Source organism: Portunus trituberculatus, chromosome 21, assembly GCF_017591435.1.
Source record: "Portunus trituberculatus isolate SZX2019 chromosome 21, ASM1759143v1, whole genome shotgun sequence".
NCBI classification, from domain to species: domain Eukaryota; kingdom Metazoa; phylum Arthropoda; class Malacostraca; order Decapoda; family Portunidae; genus Portunus; species Portunus trituberculatus.
This window is the reverse complement of record NC_059275.1, coordinates 3,607,840-3,621,118: the sequence shown is the minus strand read 5'-3', so window position 1 is coordinate 3,621,118 and position 13,279 is coordinate 3,607,840. Positions and strand designations below refer to the sequence as shown.

General features: G+C 40.5%; 2 protein-coding genes across 2 annotated transcripts; one reads left to right on the top strand and one right to left on the bottom strand.

Moving 5' to 3' along the window:
• Positions 1 to 472: 472 nt before the first annotated feature.
• LOC123506898 (U2 small nuclear ribonucleoprotein A'-like) lies at positions 473 to 3,121 on the bottom strand. Its single transcript, XM_045259280.1, has 6 exons — positions 2,950 to 3,121; positions 2,350 to 2,497; positions 1,852 to 2,044; positions 1,290 to 1,449; positions 896 to 1,030; positions 473 to 804 (listed from the first exon to the last, which is right to left on the bottom strand). The coding sequence occupies exons 1-6, from the start codon at positions 3,029 to 3,031 to the stop codon at positions 776 to 778; spliced, it is 747 nt and encodes a 248-aa protein (XP_045115215.1). The 5' UTR covers positions 3,032 to 3,121; the 3' UTR covers positions 473 to 775.
• Positions 3,122 to 3,704: 583 nt separating this feature from the next.
• LOC123506896 (V-type proton ATPase subunit H-like) lies at positions 3,705 to 12,709 on the top strand. Its single transcript, XM_045259278.1, has 11 exons — positions 3,705 to 3,860; positions 4,630 to 4,711; positions 4,995 to 5,181; positions 5,582 to 5,800; positions 6,584 to 6,691; positions 7,003 to 7,103; positions 7,636 to 7,789; positions 8,781 to 8,890; positions 9,743 to 9,970; positions 10,487 to 10,600; positions 10,736 to 12,709. Exons 1-11 carry the CDS (start codon positions 3,812 to 3,814, stop codon positions 10,791 to 10,793), a joined length of 1,410 nt encoding a protein of 469 aa, XP_045115213.1. The 5' UTR covers positions 3,705 to 3,811; the 3' UTR covers positions 10,794 to 12,709.
• Positions 12,710 to 13,279: the final 570 nt, after the last annotated feature.

Sequence of the window (13,279 nt, the reverse complement as noted above, 5' to 3'; positions counted from 1 at the left end):
ACACAAAAATGGGTAATACACATGATTTAAATGGCTGGGTGAGACAAGCTGCACTGAGGCACATGGCATGCCACAAATTGGCTCACTGGTTGGTGGGCCTTCCCACCACTGAAGCTCAGCAAACTCACCCATGGCTCAGGAATCTTGTCAGGTTTCTGATGTAGAAAAAATGCACCTTATTGATCCCCCCAAACATATGGTTGCTTTTCACCAGTAACCACCAAGTTCTGTTTTAGAAGTTTACACATCTATCTTACTGAACCCACAATTCAAAGCTGTCAAAATTAAGTGCTCATCCCTTTGGCTCTTAACACCTTGTGTAACCTATGTATAGAATCAACAAGCATATCAAACCACCACAAAAGGGAATAATGTTTATTGTTCATGGTTTTTTTTATTTGTTTCTCAACTAACCACTTACAATAACTAAAATGAGCATGAATATAGAATCAAAAGGTATATCAAACTAACATAAGGGACAAATTTTTATTCAAAACAATTGTAGTAATCTGCTTCTCAACCAATCAATGACAATAATTAAATGAGCAATTCAAATAATGTACCCATGTTGAGCATCACCCAAGTATCTGTTCTTATCACCAGTATCTGGTGGATCGGCCCAACATTGCAGTATTTCAGTTACAAAATATACTTACCAAATTGAAGTGACCCCTAATGAGCACTAATTAAACTACAAGGAACAGGTAGCAGTGCCTCATGTATTTAAAAATAATTGAATCTATCACCTTCATCCCTGCGTGCTGATACCAACACCTCAGTTTTCCTCTTCCTCGTCTGGGTGTCCTGCAGGGGGAAAGGGTTGAGTTAGTCACACACAACAGGGGGAGAGCAGCAGCATGACTTCAGAGTGGGAGGCTAGTCAGTGCATACTTACGTCGCCTGGTGGGCTGGGAGCGGCTGGGGATGTTGCCTGTGCGGAGCATGTGCTGAAGCCGCTCCACCTCCTCCATGGAGCGGGCGCTGCTGATAGCCTGGCGAATGGCAGCCTGGTCCTCCGAGCTCATCTGGCCTGCTCGTGGAAGTAAGCATTACCGTTAACACCCTCAGTGTCAAGACATTGGTTTAATTTTATTTTAGATATTGCTAAAGGATTACATTGAGTGTTTAATGGTACTTTCTATGCTGAAGGAGTTGAAATTATCTCTAGTTACTCAACCTCTACTATTACACATTTATTTCCTTTATTCTAACCAACAATCACAAGTTATGATTGAATACACAATCAAATTAATTAAATATTTCACACAAAACCCAAAGCATCAACAAACCCATAGGAGGCCGTGTGTCGGTGGTGCCCGTCGCTCCTGGCACAAAAGTCCGGACCTTCTTGGCCTCCTTCTGAATCTCCTTTCCCAGCTTGCTCTTGAAGAGCTTCTTGGCCATCTCCCTCTCCCTCATTCGCACTCGCCTAAAGTCCACCACTCGTACCTGCGCCAACTCATCCATAAATCATCCATGCACTTTGAGGAGCAATGCTGTGTTCCATACAACTGAGAATATCTACAAACAAATTCCTCGTATGATCTTATTTGACCTCAGAGAGTGACAACCATAAATTGTGCACACACTCAGTAGGGTCAGGCAGTGTTTCACAGGACTAATACTTGCTAACAAACTTCATCATATCTTATTAAACCTGGAACACATCCGCTAATAAAGTCATCAATCTATAAAATACTTTCAGTTCAAAAGGTGTATATCAAACCACACACCTGCCTTTAACTAATATTTCAATTAATTTAGGACAGAGATAACATAGGACAGAACAAGATCATCCTTTTAATAAAGTATTTGCAATGACCCAAAGTCCTGATCACACCAACACTCTACCTGAGGGACTTTGTTGATGAGGTAGAGGCGGTAGTGGTCCCGAGTGGTGACTGGGTTACCTAGGAAGGAGACATACTCAAGCTTTTTGAGGCCTGCCAAGCTGTCCAGGTCAGCGAGCTCCTGCACCAGGTTGTTGGTCAGGAAGAGACTCTGCAGGTTTGGCAGCGACTCACACAGAGACTCAGAAATTCGCCTGATTGAGGGACGGAATGGTACAAGTGTAAATAGATAGTCCTCTGTACTATCCCAGGCACTGATCTTACCTATTAGCCACACCATCACCTGTAAGAGATGACTATGACAGAAGTGCCCTCAGAATATCCCACCCACACTACCCATGATATGACTACAATTTAAGATTAACCTTTCTGACCTTTCTTTAGGAACTAGCAACCTTGATAGGCCATTTTGTTTTAGCTCTGTTTCCCAAGCCATTCCCTATGAAAACAAAAAATAAAGAAAAAAAAATCCACCATTACAGAATCAAAGAACACTCACACTATTCTGTTGTTATTTAAGAGCAGAGTCTTGAGGCGCTTGAGGAGAGGGAAGCCGTCCAGTTTGCGGATGTCATTGTCACTGAAGTCTACAATGTCAAACTGGTCAAGTGTGGCCCCGAGATTCTCAATGACAGGAATTTTGTAGCCTGTAGAAAGATACATGTTACAGTCCCACCATTCTAAATCCAAGATTGGGGGAGGGAAGCATACAGGCCGGGGTGACTAAGGTGAGGGAAGCATGGAGATCGGGATGACTAGGGTGAGGAAAGCAGGCTGGGATGACTAGGGTATGGGGGATGGAATTCCTTAGGTCGAACTGACTTGTTTCCACACCATCCCTGACTCTGGGGAAACAGTGCAAGGGAAGGAAGGGAGACAGAAGATAAACACACCGTATTGTGAGTATTGTTAGCTACGTTCTTATGTGAGTTATGTTCTGCATCTAAAACTAGCCAACCGTCCTGCAGTCCTCCAGCGGTACACTATTAGTTTTGGTTGGAAGATGCAGAAGAGACTGATGAGGGATCAAAACCTCATCTTGGCAAGAACCGGGCAGTGGGACCATTCACCACGCCACTACCACCACCTCTCTCCTCACCTCGGAGGGACAACTCTCGGTCCCGCAGTGGGTTGATGTGCTGGGAAGACTGCTGGATAAGTTCTGGAGTTAGTTTCACCATGGCTGCAGTGTAACGTCAGCGTGTTCAAACAGTCAAGTACACGCCTGCCGCCACCACAACGTTTGTTTACCTCACGCTGGTCCCGACCTGCTCAATGGTTCTTATCGGTTCCGCAAAGTAAGTTATCTTTGCAGTAATCTTACGGAATATGAATCTAGATCATTAATCCATTATTTTACAAGTTTATAAAAGGTGTATATCACGAATATCATGTTGTGCATTGGTGTAAGGGTGTACGCCTGGTGGGGCTCACGTGTTCTGGTCACCTGTCGTCTGCACCACAACAATGCGTCCCGATCCCTTACTCAGTCTGGGGAAGCTTTGGTTCCACACTGCTGTTTATGCATCATGTTGCATGAATTATATAAAGACTGTTTTTCTTAAAGAAGTATATATTCTGCCGTATGATGTATTGTAAAAATGGTATAATTCATTCTTATTTTGAAGAAAAGTAATAATCATGATAGTTGAATCGGATAATGGATTTTCATCTGACAGACATGTTAGCCAACATGACGTAACTTTGTAATTGTTAAATTATTTTTTCAAACATAATTGTCAGATATACTGAGCATATAAATATTTTTTCTATGTAGTATAATGATTATTTTACTTTTGATAAGCAATTAAATCTATATAAACGTCTAAAATCTAGTAGAGGTTGGTAGCATCGGTTGGTGTGCCTGGTCTTGCCCGTCCCGTGACTTGAGAGAGTGACGACCGCCACCACCAGTGATCAGCGCTGCTCAACACTCCTGTGTCGCGACCCAGAGTGACGCCATGGCTCAACCTCCTCTCGCAGCTGCCCTCCCTGAGGACATAGACAGAGGTAGGTCCCTTCCACAGTCCTGCCGCGCCTTTCACACGCTGCACTAGTGACAGTCTGACAGTCAGCCTCGCTCTCCTACACCTAGGCCAGGCTGGCGCAGTTCTTCACTAATACCTTGCCTCCTCACTGCAGTCTCCTTCACGCCACCTCTAGGGAAATGACAGATTATTATATAGATGGTTTCCTGATGACTGTTCTATTTGAAATTTGACCCAATTTCTTATGTCATTTTTATTACAGTTTAACAAATTATAGCTTATTTAGGCTATATTTTTAAGAAGACATCCCCTAACCTAATTCTATATATTGCAACCAAATCTAGCCTGCTATTCTGCTTGAAGCTATTGTTCAGTAAATGTACTGCAATAGGAAATAAACCATAAGAAACTAGAATATGAGTGCTAATGCATTATCAGCTCCAGATAACCAGTGTTTTGTGGAGGAGGTGTTCTTAAGATAGGTGCTTGTGTATCTCCTGATGTACGATATCTGGGTTGCAGAGAGAAGGGTTTTGATACCACTTTATGTTGTTGTCTCTTGTATTAACAAATGTCATTAAGTGCCCATACATGAAATACCCATATCCTTGGAAGTCTCACATAAATGCTGGGGACTGTATCTAATGGATAGCTATGAGAGGCAGGGGTCATTGAGGACTGAGTGTGCTGTTCACTAGAGACAATGGTGTGGTCAGGCAATGGTGTGTCAAGGCCATCAATCCAGTGTCAATGTGTAGTGTGTTGTCACTGAGGTGCCTCTTTTGTGGCAGGTGTGGCAGGGGCAACAAGTGTGCTGGTGCAGCGGGCCAATGAGATCCGCATGCAGAAGGTCAACTGGCCATCATACCTCCAGTGCGTACCAACAACTTGCTCTATCTTCATTATGCAGAGGGAAATATTATAAATTTATAAAAAGTTTGGTAATCTGCTGCAGTTTCTAGCTAATCTAGTACTTAACATGTTTTGAATCATGGATAGTTTTGCATATGATAAAAATCTTTCAATTTTGTTTTAATGATTTGTCACTGTAAGGTTTTTCTATTATTAACTGTAAAATAATTCAAGGAGAAACACTGTTTTTAATTATAGTGAAGCATTTACATGAGGGGAAGAGTAATATATGGTTGTGGTGCAGGTCACAGATGATCAGTCAAGAGGACTATGAGGTGATCATTGCGGTGGAGATGCCCGGCCAGAACCGCGGTGCGCTACTTAACAGCCACCGCCTGCAGGTGGCCCGCACCTTCATGAACCTGCTGGGCCACATCAGCAAGGACCAGACCATCCAGTACATTCTCATCCTGGTGGACGACATCCTCTCTGTGAGTGAACCGTTCATCAGGAGCATCTTGGAGACAGTGGATTTTCTTTTGTTTCTGTTTATTTTTTATATTTGTATATCTTGAATGAATGGATGCAGCTTGGCACTGTTTATACTCACATAGAATAATTGAGGATCTTCATCCTTCTCTCTTCCGTCTTTGCACAGGACTGCATTGTAGAGTGTGAAGGTTATATTTATATCACTTGCTTAGTTGTGTAAGAGAGAATTTCCATGTAGTCCTGACAACTGCCATCACATCTGAATGGCATTTTGCTGTATAATTTTCCTTATAATGAATGACTTGCCTGCATTGCTTATGTGAACATGTAGGTAATTTATGGAAAGGTTCCCCAGTAAGAATAACAGGTGGTAATGCATCCTGGTTCTGCCCCATGAAGGAGGACAAGGGGCGGGTGGAGATCTTCAAGGAATATGCCCGCAAGCACAAGGAGAGCATGTGGAGCCCCTTCCTCAACCTGCTGACCCGCCCTGACACCTTCATCATCAACATGACGGCCCGCATCATTGCCAAGCTGGCCTGCTGGTCCCGTGAACCCATGGACGGCTCTGACCTTACCTTTTACCTCACCTGGCTCAAGGACCAACTCAGAACTCCGGTGTGTGTGTGTGTGTGTGTGTGTGTTTGTGTGTGTGTGTGTGTGTGTTTTCATGTGTATCTGTTTTTTTTTATGGTATCCTTTAATTGCCAGAAAATACAGCTTAAGAATTACCTAGTCAATAGCAGCTCTGAGCTCATTCCTACAGTAGTGTGATGTGACCTATGGATGGACTGTAATCATGAAGAACCTTCTCTGTCCTTTTGAGTGAGTCACTGTACTTCATGGCATAAGAACCTTTGACAGTTGATAGTGATACATTGCCAACCTCTGAAAACTTTTGAGAATGATGAATGTTTTTGATAATGGATGTTGTATGAGACTGTTTTTAGCTTGTAGACACTTATTTTATGGGATTATACAAGGACACATCCCATCAGAGAACAGTGAGAACATGTAATCAGTGATACTTACATTGCTAGTGGTAATGGATGTAGTTCTTAAGCTTGAGATCGCTTTAGGCTTATAGATGTAGTAATCAGAAGGCATCACAAGAGGACATTCCTAGTTTTTACCTTATAGACACAGTAATCAGAAGGAGCTATAAGGTGACTTTTAACTTATAGACACAGTAATCAGAAGGAGCTATAAGGAGACTTAGTTTATAGACACAGTAATTAGAAGGAGCTATAAGGAGACTCTTAGTTTATAGACACACTAATCAGAAGGAGTTATAAGGAGACTTTTAGCTTATAGACACAATGTTTAGAAGGATGTATTAGGGGACTTTTAATTTATAGACAGTAATCAGATGGGACCATAAGAAGATGCCTTTCCTCACAGAACAATGAGTACATGCAGTCTGTGGGTCGGTGTCTACAGATGATGCTGAGGGTGGAGGAGTATCGTACCATCTTCTACCAGCTGGATGGAGTGGTCACCATTGTGCAGGTGCTGGTTGTTGTGTGTTCTAGCTTTGTTTTTTACCATGTTCTAGCTTGCAGGGTTGGAGTCAAGCTTGTGTTGTCATATCTGCTCTTGTTCAGCTTCATACTAAAGATGTGGGTGTTCATTTCATTTTATTTATTTATTAATTTATATATTTTATTTAAGAGAGCTTTAGCCAAGGTCAACAAAAATTATTATAAAATTTACCATTAAAGATGCAAGTCCCCAAAGAGAGGAGTAAAAAAAAATGAGTTGGGTCCTTGCTATATCATTGCAATGTTTCCAGCTTGTGATCATGTTTGACTTTTTTTCAGGTGCTGAGCTCTGGAAAACTGAACTTCCAGATCCAGTACCAACTCACCTTCTGCCTGTGGGTGATGACCTTCAATAATGCCATCGCCGAGAAGATGAACAAGTAAGATAAGAGATTCCCTTCTGTTGTGTGAGTGTGTATCAAGTGTAGTGCTGTGTGGGTTTGGAGCTTGTGGAAAGAGTTTTGTAATTATTAAGTGTTCCAAGGTGTGTGTGCAGCCTATATACTGAAACACCTGTCCATATCCTGATCATTTTGAAGTCTGGTTGAAGCTATGGGGGTCTAAGGATGTTGCTATGGCTCTAGTGACTGATTAACAGTATTTCCATATTATTAGCCAGAGATGCACTTGAGAACCTGATCAATCATTGCTGTGGCCTCTCCAAATAGTCATGGTGAGAGCAGAGCATTTTTTAACTGGCCTGTGTGTGTGTGCATGTTTGTATTTTCAAGTCATAATTAGGAGATTCATAGCTAAACTTGATCTATCAGCTGTGGGTAAGCAGAAGGATTAAGGATAGCATAGGTGTTGGTTGCCTTCCTCCACCTGGCACATCTACTACACCTTCTTTGGTTTGGAATGATTTACTGCAACAACTGTCCCAGGCTATATTCTCATGACCTTCCATCACAGGTACAGTGTGATCCCCACCCTGGCAGACATTCTGAGTGAGAGTGTCAAGGAGAAGGTGACTCGCATCGTGCTGGCAGTATTCAGGAACCTCATCGAGAAGCCTGAGGATCCTGCCATTGCCCGGGAGAACTGCATCCAGATGGTGCAGTGCAAGGTGAGCACTGGCAGTGGCAGCAAGAGAGAGAGAACTTTTTTCTTTTTTATGTGAGAGAGGCAACCTGGTCAAGGGCAACAAAAACAAACAAAACAAAAAAGCTCGCTGAGATGCCAATTCCTAAACATTTATAACAGCCACTTTATGAAACAGAACTATATTTTAGTTTTTATATTGCTAGGTATTTTTTCTGAAGCCAGAGTTTGTAGGCATTACATAAATTTATTAGATTGAAAAGAAATATGCATATCGTATGTTTAGATTTACTGTACATAGTATATGACTGTATAAACAAAGACACAGGTGCAGAGAGAATGATGTAGACAGTGATGCAGGGCAGCACAGAGAATGGCTCACAGGATACCCTTTTTTTATGTAAGAGGGGAAATCTAGCCAAGGACAGCAAAAATGATTAAACAAAGAAGCCCACTTAGGTGCCAGTCCCTGAGCAAGTCCGAGAGAGTTAGCTAAAAGAATGGGATAAATATCTTGAGACTTCCCTTTTAAATGAGTGAGTTGATAATATACTGGAGTAAGTATATACGAATTGGTTAGGATTTCCGATGAATAAGAGTGGTGTGATCCTTCTGTGTGAGAGAGTATGTGAATGTGTGCACTGTAACCATCAAAAGTTGTTTCATTGTTATATATAATAGGTGTTTGTGTAAGCTTATTGTTCCTAAATCCTCACTAATTTTGGATGTATTATTTTGAGATTTATTTGCATTAACTACCTGTGACTAAGGAATTGCATGTGCAGGGAATTTTGATGGTTTAGTCAGGTCAGTACAACTTTTCATGCTCACTGTGGCATGCTGATGACATGTTCTCAGTACTTGTTTTATTTCTATTGTTTATTTATTTATATTTTTCTTAACATTGGTTCCTAATAAGAATTCTAGAGCCTTACCATGAGTCAGCCTTCCTCACAGTCTGCAGGCATTGTTGGCAAGTGTTGCATGACACTCAGTTGGGATTGGTTTCCCCACAGGTGCTGAAGCAGCTGGAGATTCTGGCCCAGAGGAAGTTTGAGGATGAAGACATTACTGCTGATATTGAGTTCCTGAATGAAAAGCTGCAGAATTCCATACAAGACTTGAGGTGAGCTAATTGAAACCATAAAATGAGATGGAAATACAAACCTACTATTATTTGAAGCTGAGCATGTTTCAATCAATGTACTATTATAGATATGTGGGTCATAAATTCTTGAGTGCTAAATGAACATAAGTTTTCAATTCAATGGGGCCGCCGTGGTACAGTGGAACCATGCGTGCTTTGGGATCCGAGTGGTCTCCAAGCGCACGGGTTCGAATCCTGTCCACAGTTCGAGTGTAGGTTGGGCTTCTTCACTCAGGGCAACGGTTTCCTAGCGGGTAGGCTTTGAGATAGGGGGTACCCAAAAAGTATCCCCTTTAGCCCATAAATTCCTGTGAAAAGCCCACATGGTATAAATAAACATGGTATAAATCTATTGTGGCATTGTTGAACTTCATATCATCAAATTCACGTTGTTTATGCTGAAAGCAATTGGCACAAGCAAGACAAGAGGGAAATGAAGATTAGGATATCTTCATATCACTAAAGATTATGTTATCAGTAAGAAAAGATGAACACAAAGCAATGGACACAAGCAATACAAAAGGGAAAGAAATGAAGTGAAAGTTAAGAATTCTTTGCATCACAAAAATTTACCCTATTAGTGGAAAAAAATGCAAACAACTAATTTAGTATTGAACTGTAGAAATTTCTACTAATGCAATGTGCCTTGAAGTGAGTGGCACATTTCAGAAAGACAGTCATTCACCACTACACCAAACATATCTATGAGTGCTTGTCTTATCCACATTTATTTTGAGTGAGTGTATATTTACCGAGTAGCACATTCTAGAAAGTCCATCATTCACCGCTGCACCAAACATACCTGTAACTGAGTGCCTATCCCAACCACAGCTCATTTGAGGAGTACTGTTCTGAGGTGAAGTCAGGCCGCATGGAGTGGTCGCCAGTGCACAAGAGTGAAAAGTTCTGGCGGGAGAATGCTGGTCGCCTCAATGAGAAGAACTACGAGCTGCTTAAAATTCTCATCAACCTCCTGGAGACGAGCAAAGACACACTGGTACTCTCGGTGGCGTGTCACGACATTGGGGAGTACACGCGTCACTACCACCGTGGCAAGAGGTCAGGGGCCACACTTCTTGCCTTGTATTATGGTTCAAGCACACATTCTGTCATAACCCTGTGTCTATTTCTTTAGGGTATTAATTTGTTTATTTATTCATTGTTATTTTAAAGTCTTTTGTTGCTGAACATGACATCTTTCACCCAGCCCTCTTTTTTCTTTCACACTTTTTTCTTTCACACTATGTAGTCAGCTTAATGTAGTGCTGTACATTCTACCTTCTTCCTCTTACTGGATCATTCAGTCTTAAATTTAGTTCTCAACTCCAGGTGTGTTTGATTGCTTACCCTTATGTTGAATGAGTTTTAAGTTTCTAAATATGCATGAAAAATAGTATTTCTTACTCTATACATTTCAGATTGAATCATAAAATTTGATCATGTAAGTCCGAGAAGTATATTTGGTTTATTCTTATTTTGTGATAAGAGCATAAACAACTTCAATGATTCTGAAAATAGAAAGGACAGATTACTGTAGCAGAATTTTGATGAATTGTGTTGAATTGTGTGGTGCAGAGTGCTGGAGCAGCTTGGGGGGAAGCAGTGGGTGATGCAGCACCTGACGCACCAAGATCCCAACGTCCGCTATGAGGCGCTGCTTGCCGTGCAGAAGCTCATGGTTCACAACTGGTAAGGCCACCACTTACCTCTCATATGGAGAATGTATTTAACAAAGAATAGGTGTCTTTTTCATGATTGCTTATGTATATTTCCTGAGACAAGTGTCTACAGAAATACTGATATGTATTTGTCTCCCATTCACAGGGAATACTTAGGGAAGCAGCTAGAGAAGGATGCACAGCAGAGCACTCCAAGAACCTGATCTGATTGTGTGGTCACAATCACAGGTAACATCCAAGTACTGTCTGGTTGTGTTGCAGAAATGTTGCCAGTTAACTGTTGTGATGTGTGTTTATTTCAGATTGTGGGGATAGAATGTTCTGTTATGCTATATAGCACTATGGATGTTAATATCTGATTGATGGTGTGTTATCAGATGACAATTTTAATATTGTAATGTAAAGATGTTTTAGCCTTCTGTTGTAGAATTGTTAAAAATTAGGGTATTCTGTGTTGGGTAAGTTGGTTGTGGGGATTATAGAGCATAAACATTCCAGCAGAAGTAAATATAGTGATATGGAGAACATTAGTGGTACAACAAAGGGGTTGGTGAGCTGAGGAACTACGTTATCAATACGTATATGTATAGTACATCTTGCCTCCTTTTAAATAAATGGGATGGTGTTTATCACAAAGCAGAATGCTCAAATACACTGGAGATGTTTTCTAAACATACATGCAGAAAAAAAATTAAAACTGAATTTGAAGCTCTCTACAATAATTATTATAATGAATAGAGAAATTTACTTAAATAAAAAGTCAACAAATTTCTTTAAATATTTTTACACATACATTCTTTAGTGAACATGCATAGAATATTGTGCCCATGGAGAAGCATTAACTAACTCAACTGACTTTCAAAGAAGTCTTTATACTTAAGTGACAACAGACTCAGCTGTAATTAACAATCTTATCATTCATGAATTATAGTCATAAGCTTTCAGATATGGGAGAGAATAAGAAACATGTACTTAACTGAAGCAGTCATTCAACACTTGTCATATTGTGCACACTCATTTAGTGGTTGTATCTTTTGCAGTTCAGAATGTGTTAAATATGAATAATAACCTATCAGGTCATACAGAACCATACATATTAACATTGTGTATTGCAGTCATAAACAATCCACCTGTTAAGTATTCCATGTTGTTGAGTGGGTGCAGTTATCAACTCCCTAGCCCCAGTGTTGTCTTCCAGGAGTGTGTGTAAAATATTATGCACAAAGTGTCTATGGTGTTAAAATATGAATTGTACATATATATATGTAAATTTGTTTAACAATTAATAGCTTTTTGGTATTTTCATCCATATATATTTTTAAACATTTTATCTGACGTGGTCAGTCATGTAATGCCATTCCCATGGTTGTTATTCATTCAATTCTCCTCTTTTACACAAGCTTTAATTTGATACTGCTATATTTTATTCTTTCCCTTCTCAGCATGATTATTTATAGGCAAATCATGTTAATATTAGACTTTTAAATGGCTGACCACACAAGATTTTGGACAAAGGGACATGCCACAACTTGGTCATTTTTCTCTTTTATTGCATAAATACACTCTGTATGCACTGACTACAGGAAGACAAGTAATACTATTGTGGTTACATTTAAGCTTCACTTTCACATGGCACTGTGCTGAGGACACTTCCACTCCTTTGTGACATTCAGCTTAGCTACAAGACACAAGCACCAACACTCAGGACATGATGTTGTCACTACAGAATGATGCCCACTTTCTACAAGACTGTGGTACTTGACGACATAACATCACACAAAGAAGGAATTGTCATGATGTGTCTTACAGTTATAGGAAATTAAGTGTGTGAAGCAGAAAAATGTGGTGTACAGGTAGCAACAATCTATATTATTTATATCTATTTTTGTTACTTTACCACACCTGTACTGCTAAGTTATTAGTGCTTCAGTGGTAGTAGTTATTCTTCTTCATCCTGCTATATACTACACTACTTGGAGGCAAGTTCATCCAATAAAATTAAGTATATTACATCTCCTTTAAAGAAAAATAATATTTTTTCTTTGAAAGTACAGTAATATCCCAGAAAGGTTGCATGTTACACAAGCAAACATTTGTTAATTATAAACCTGCAACAGAAGCAGTGTCCTTTGTCCTTCTCCATAAGACTTTTATGAACATAAAATAATCCATTCTTCAGAGTAAACCATATGATAAATATGTATGAAGTATATGTGTGTATGTGTGTGTATGTATGTGTGTTTCACTGTTTGATCTGCTGCAGTCTCTGACGAGACAGCCAGACGTTACCCTACGGAACGAGCTCAGAGCTCATTATTTCCGATCTTCGGATAGGCCTGAGACCAGGCACACACCGGGACAACAAGGTCACAACTCCTCAATTTACATCCCGTACCTACTCACTGCTAGGTGAACAGGGGCTACACGTGAAAGGAGACACACCCAAATATCTCCACCCGGCCGGGAAATCGAACCCCGGTCCTCTGGCTTGTGAAGCCAGCGCTCTAACCACTGAGCTACCGGGCATGTGTCTCTGTGTGTGTGTGTGTGTGTGTTCAATAGGTGTACATAAATAATTGAAATTCAGATCATGACAGACTTTTCTATCTAAATGAAGGTGCCTGCACTCTAAACAGTAGACTTTCCAGTAGTGTTGTGGCAGTAGCACCCTTTGAACTCTTAGATGGCA

Coding starts and splice junctions, on each gene's coding strand:
- LOC123506898 (XM_045259280.1), bottom strand. CDS start 3,031: ATGGTGAAACTAACTCCAGAACTTATCCAGCAGTCTTCCCAGCACATC. Junction 2,045..2,349: donor TTAAATAACAACAGAATAGT/GTGAGTGTTCTT, acceptor TCCCTCAATCAG/GCGAATTTCTGAGTCTCTGT. Junction 1,031..1,289: donor CGACACACGGCCTCCTATGG/GTTTGTTGATGC, acceptor TTCCACGAGCAG/GCCAGATGAGCTCGGAGGAC.
- LOC123506896 (XM_045259278.1), top strand. CDS start 3,812: ATGGCTCAACCTCCTCTCGCAGCTGCCCTCCCTGAGGACATAGACAGA. Junction 5,801..6,583: donor AGGACCAACTCAGAACTCCG/GTGTGTGTGTGT, acceptor CTTTCCTCACAG/AACAATGAGTACATGCAGTC. Junction 9,971..10,486: donor CACTACCACCGTGGCAAGAG/GTCAGGGGCCAC, acceptor TGTGTGGTGCAG/AGTGCTGGAGCAGCTTGGGG.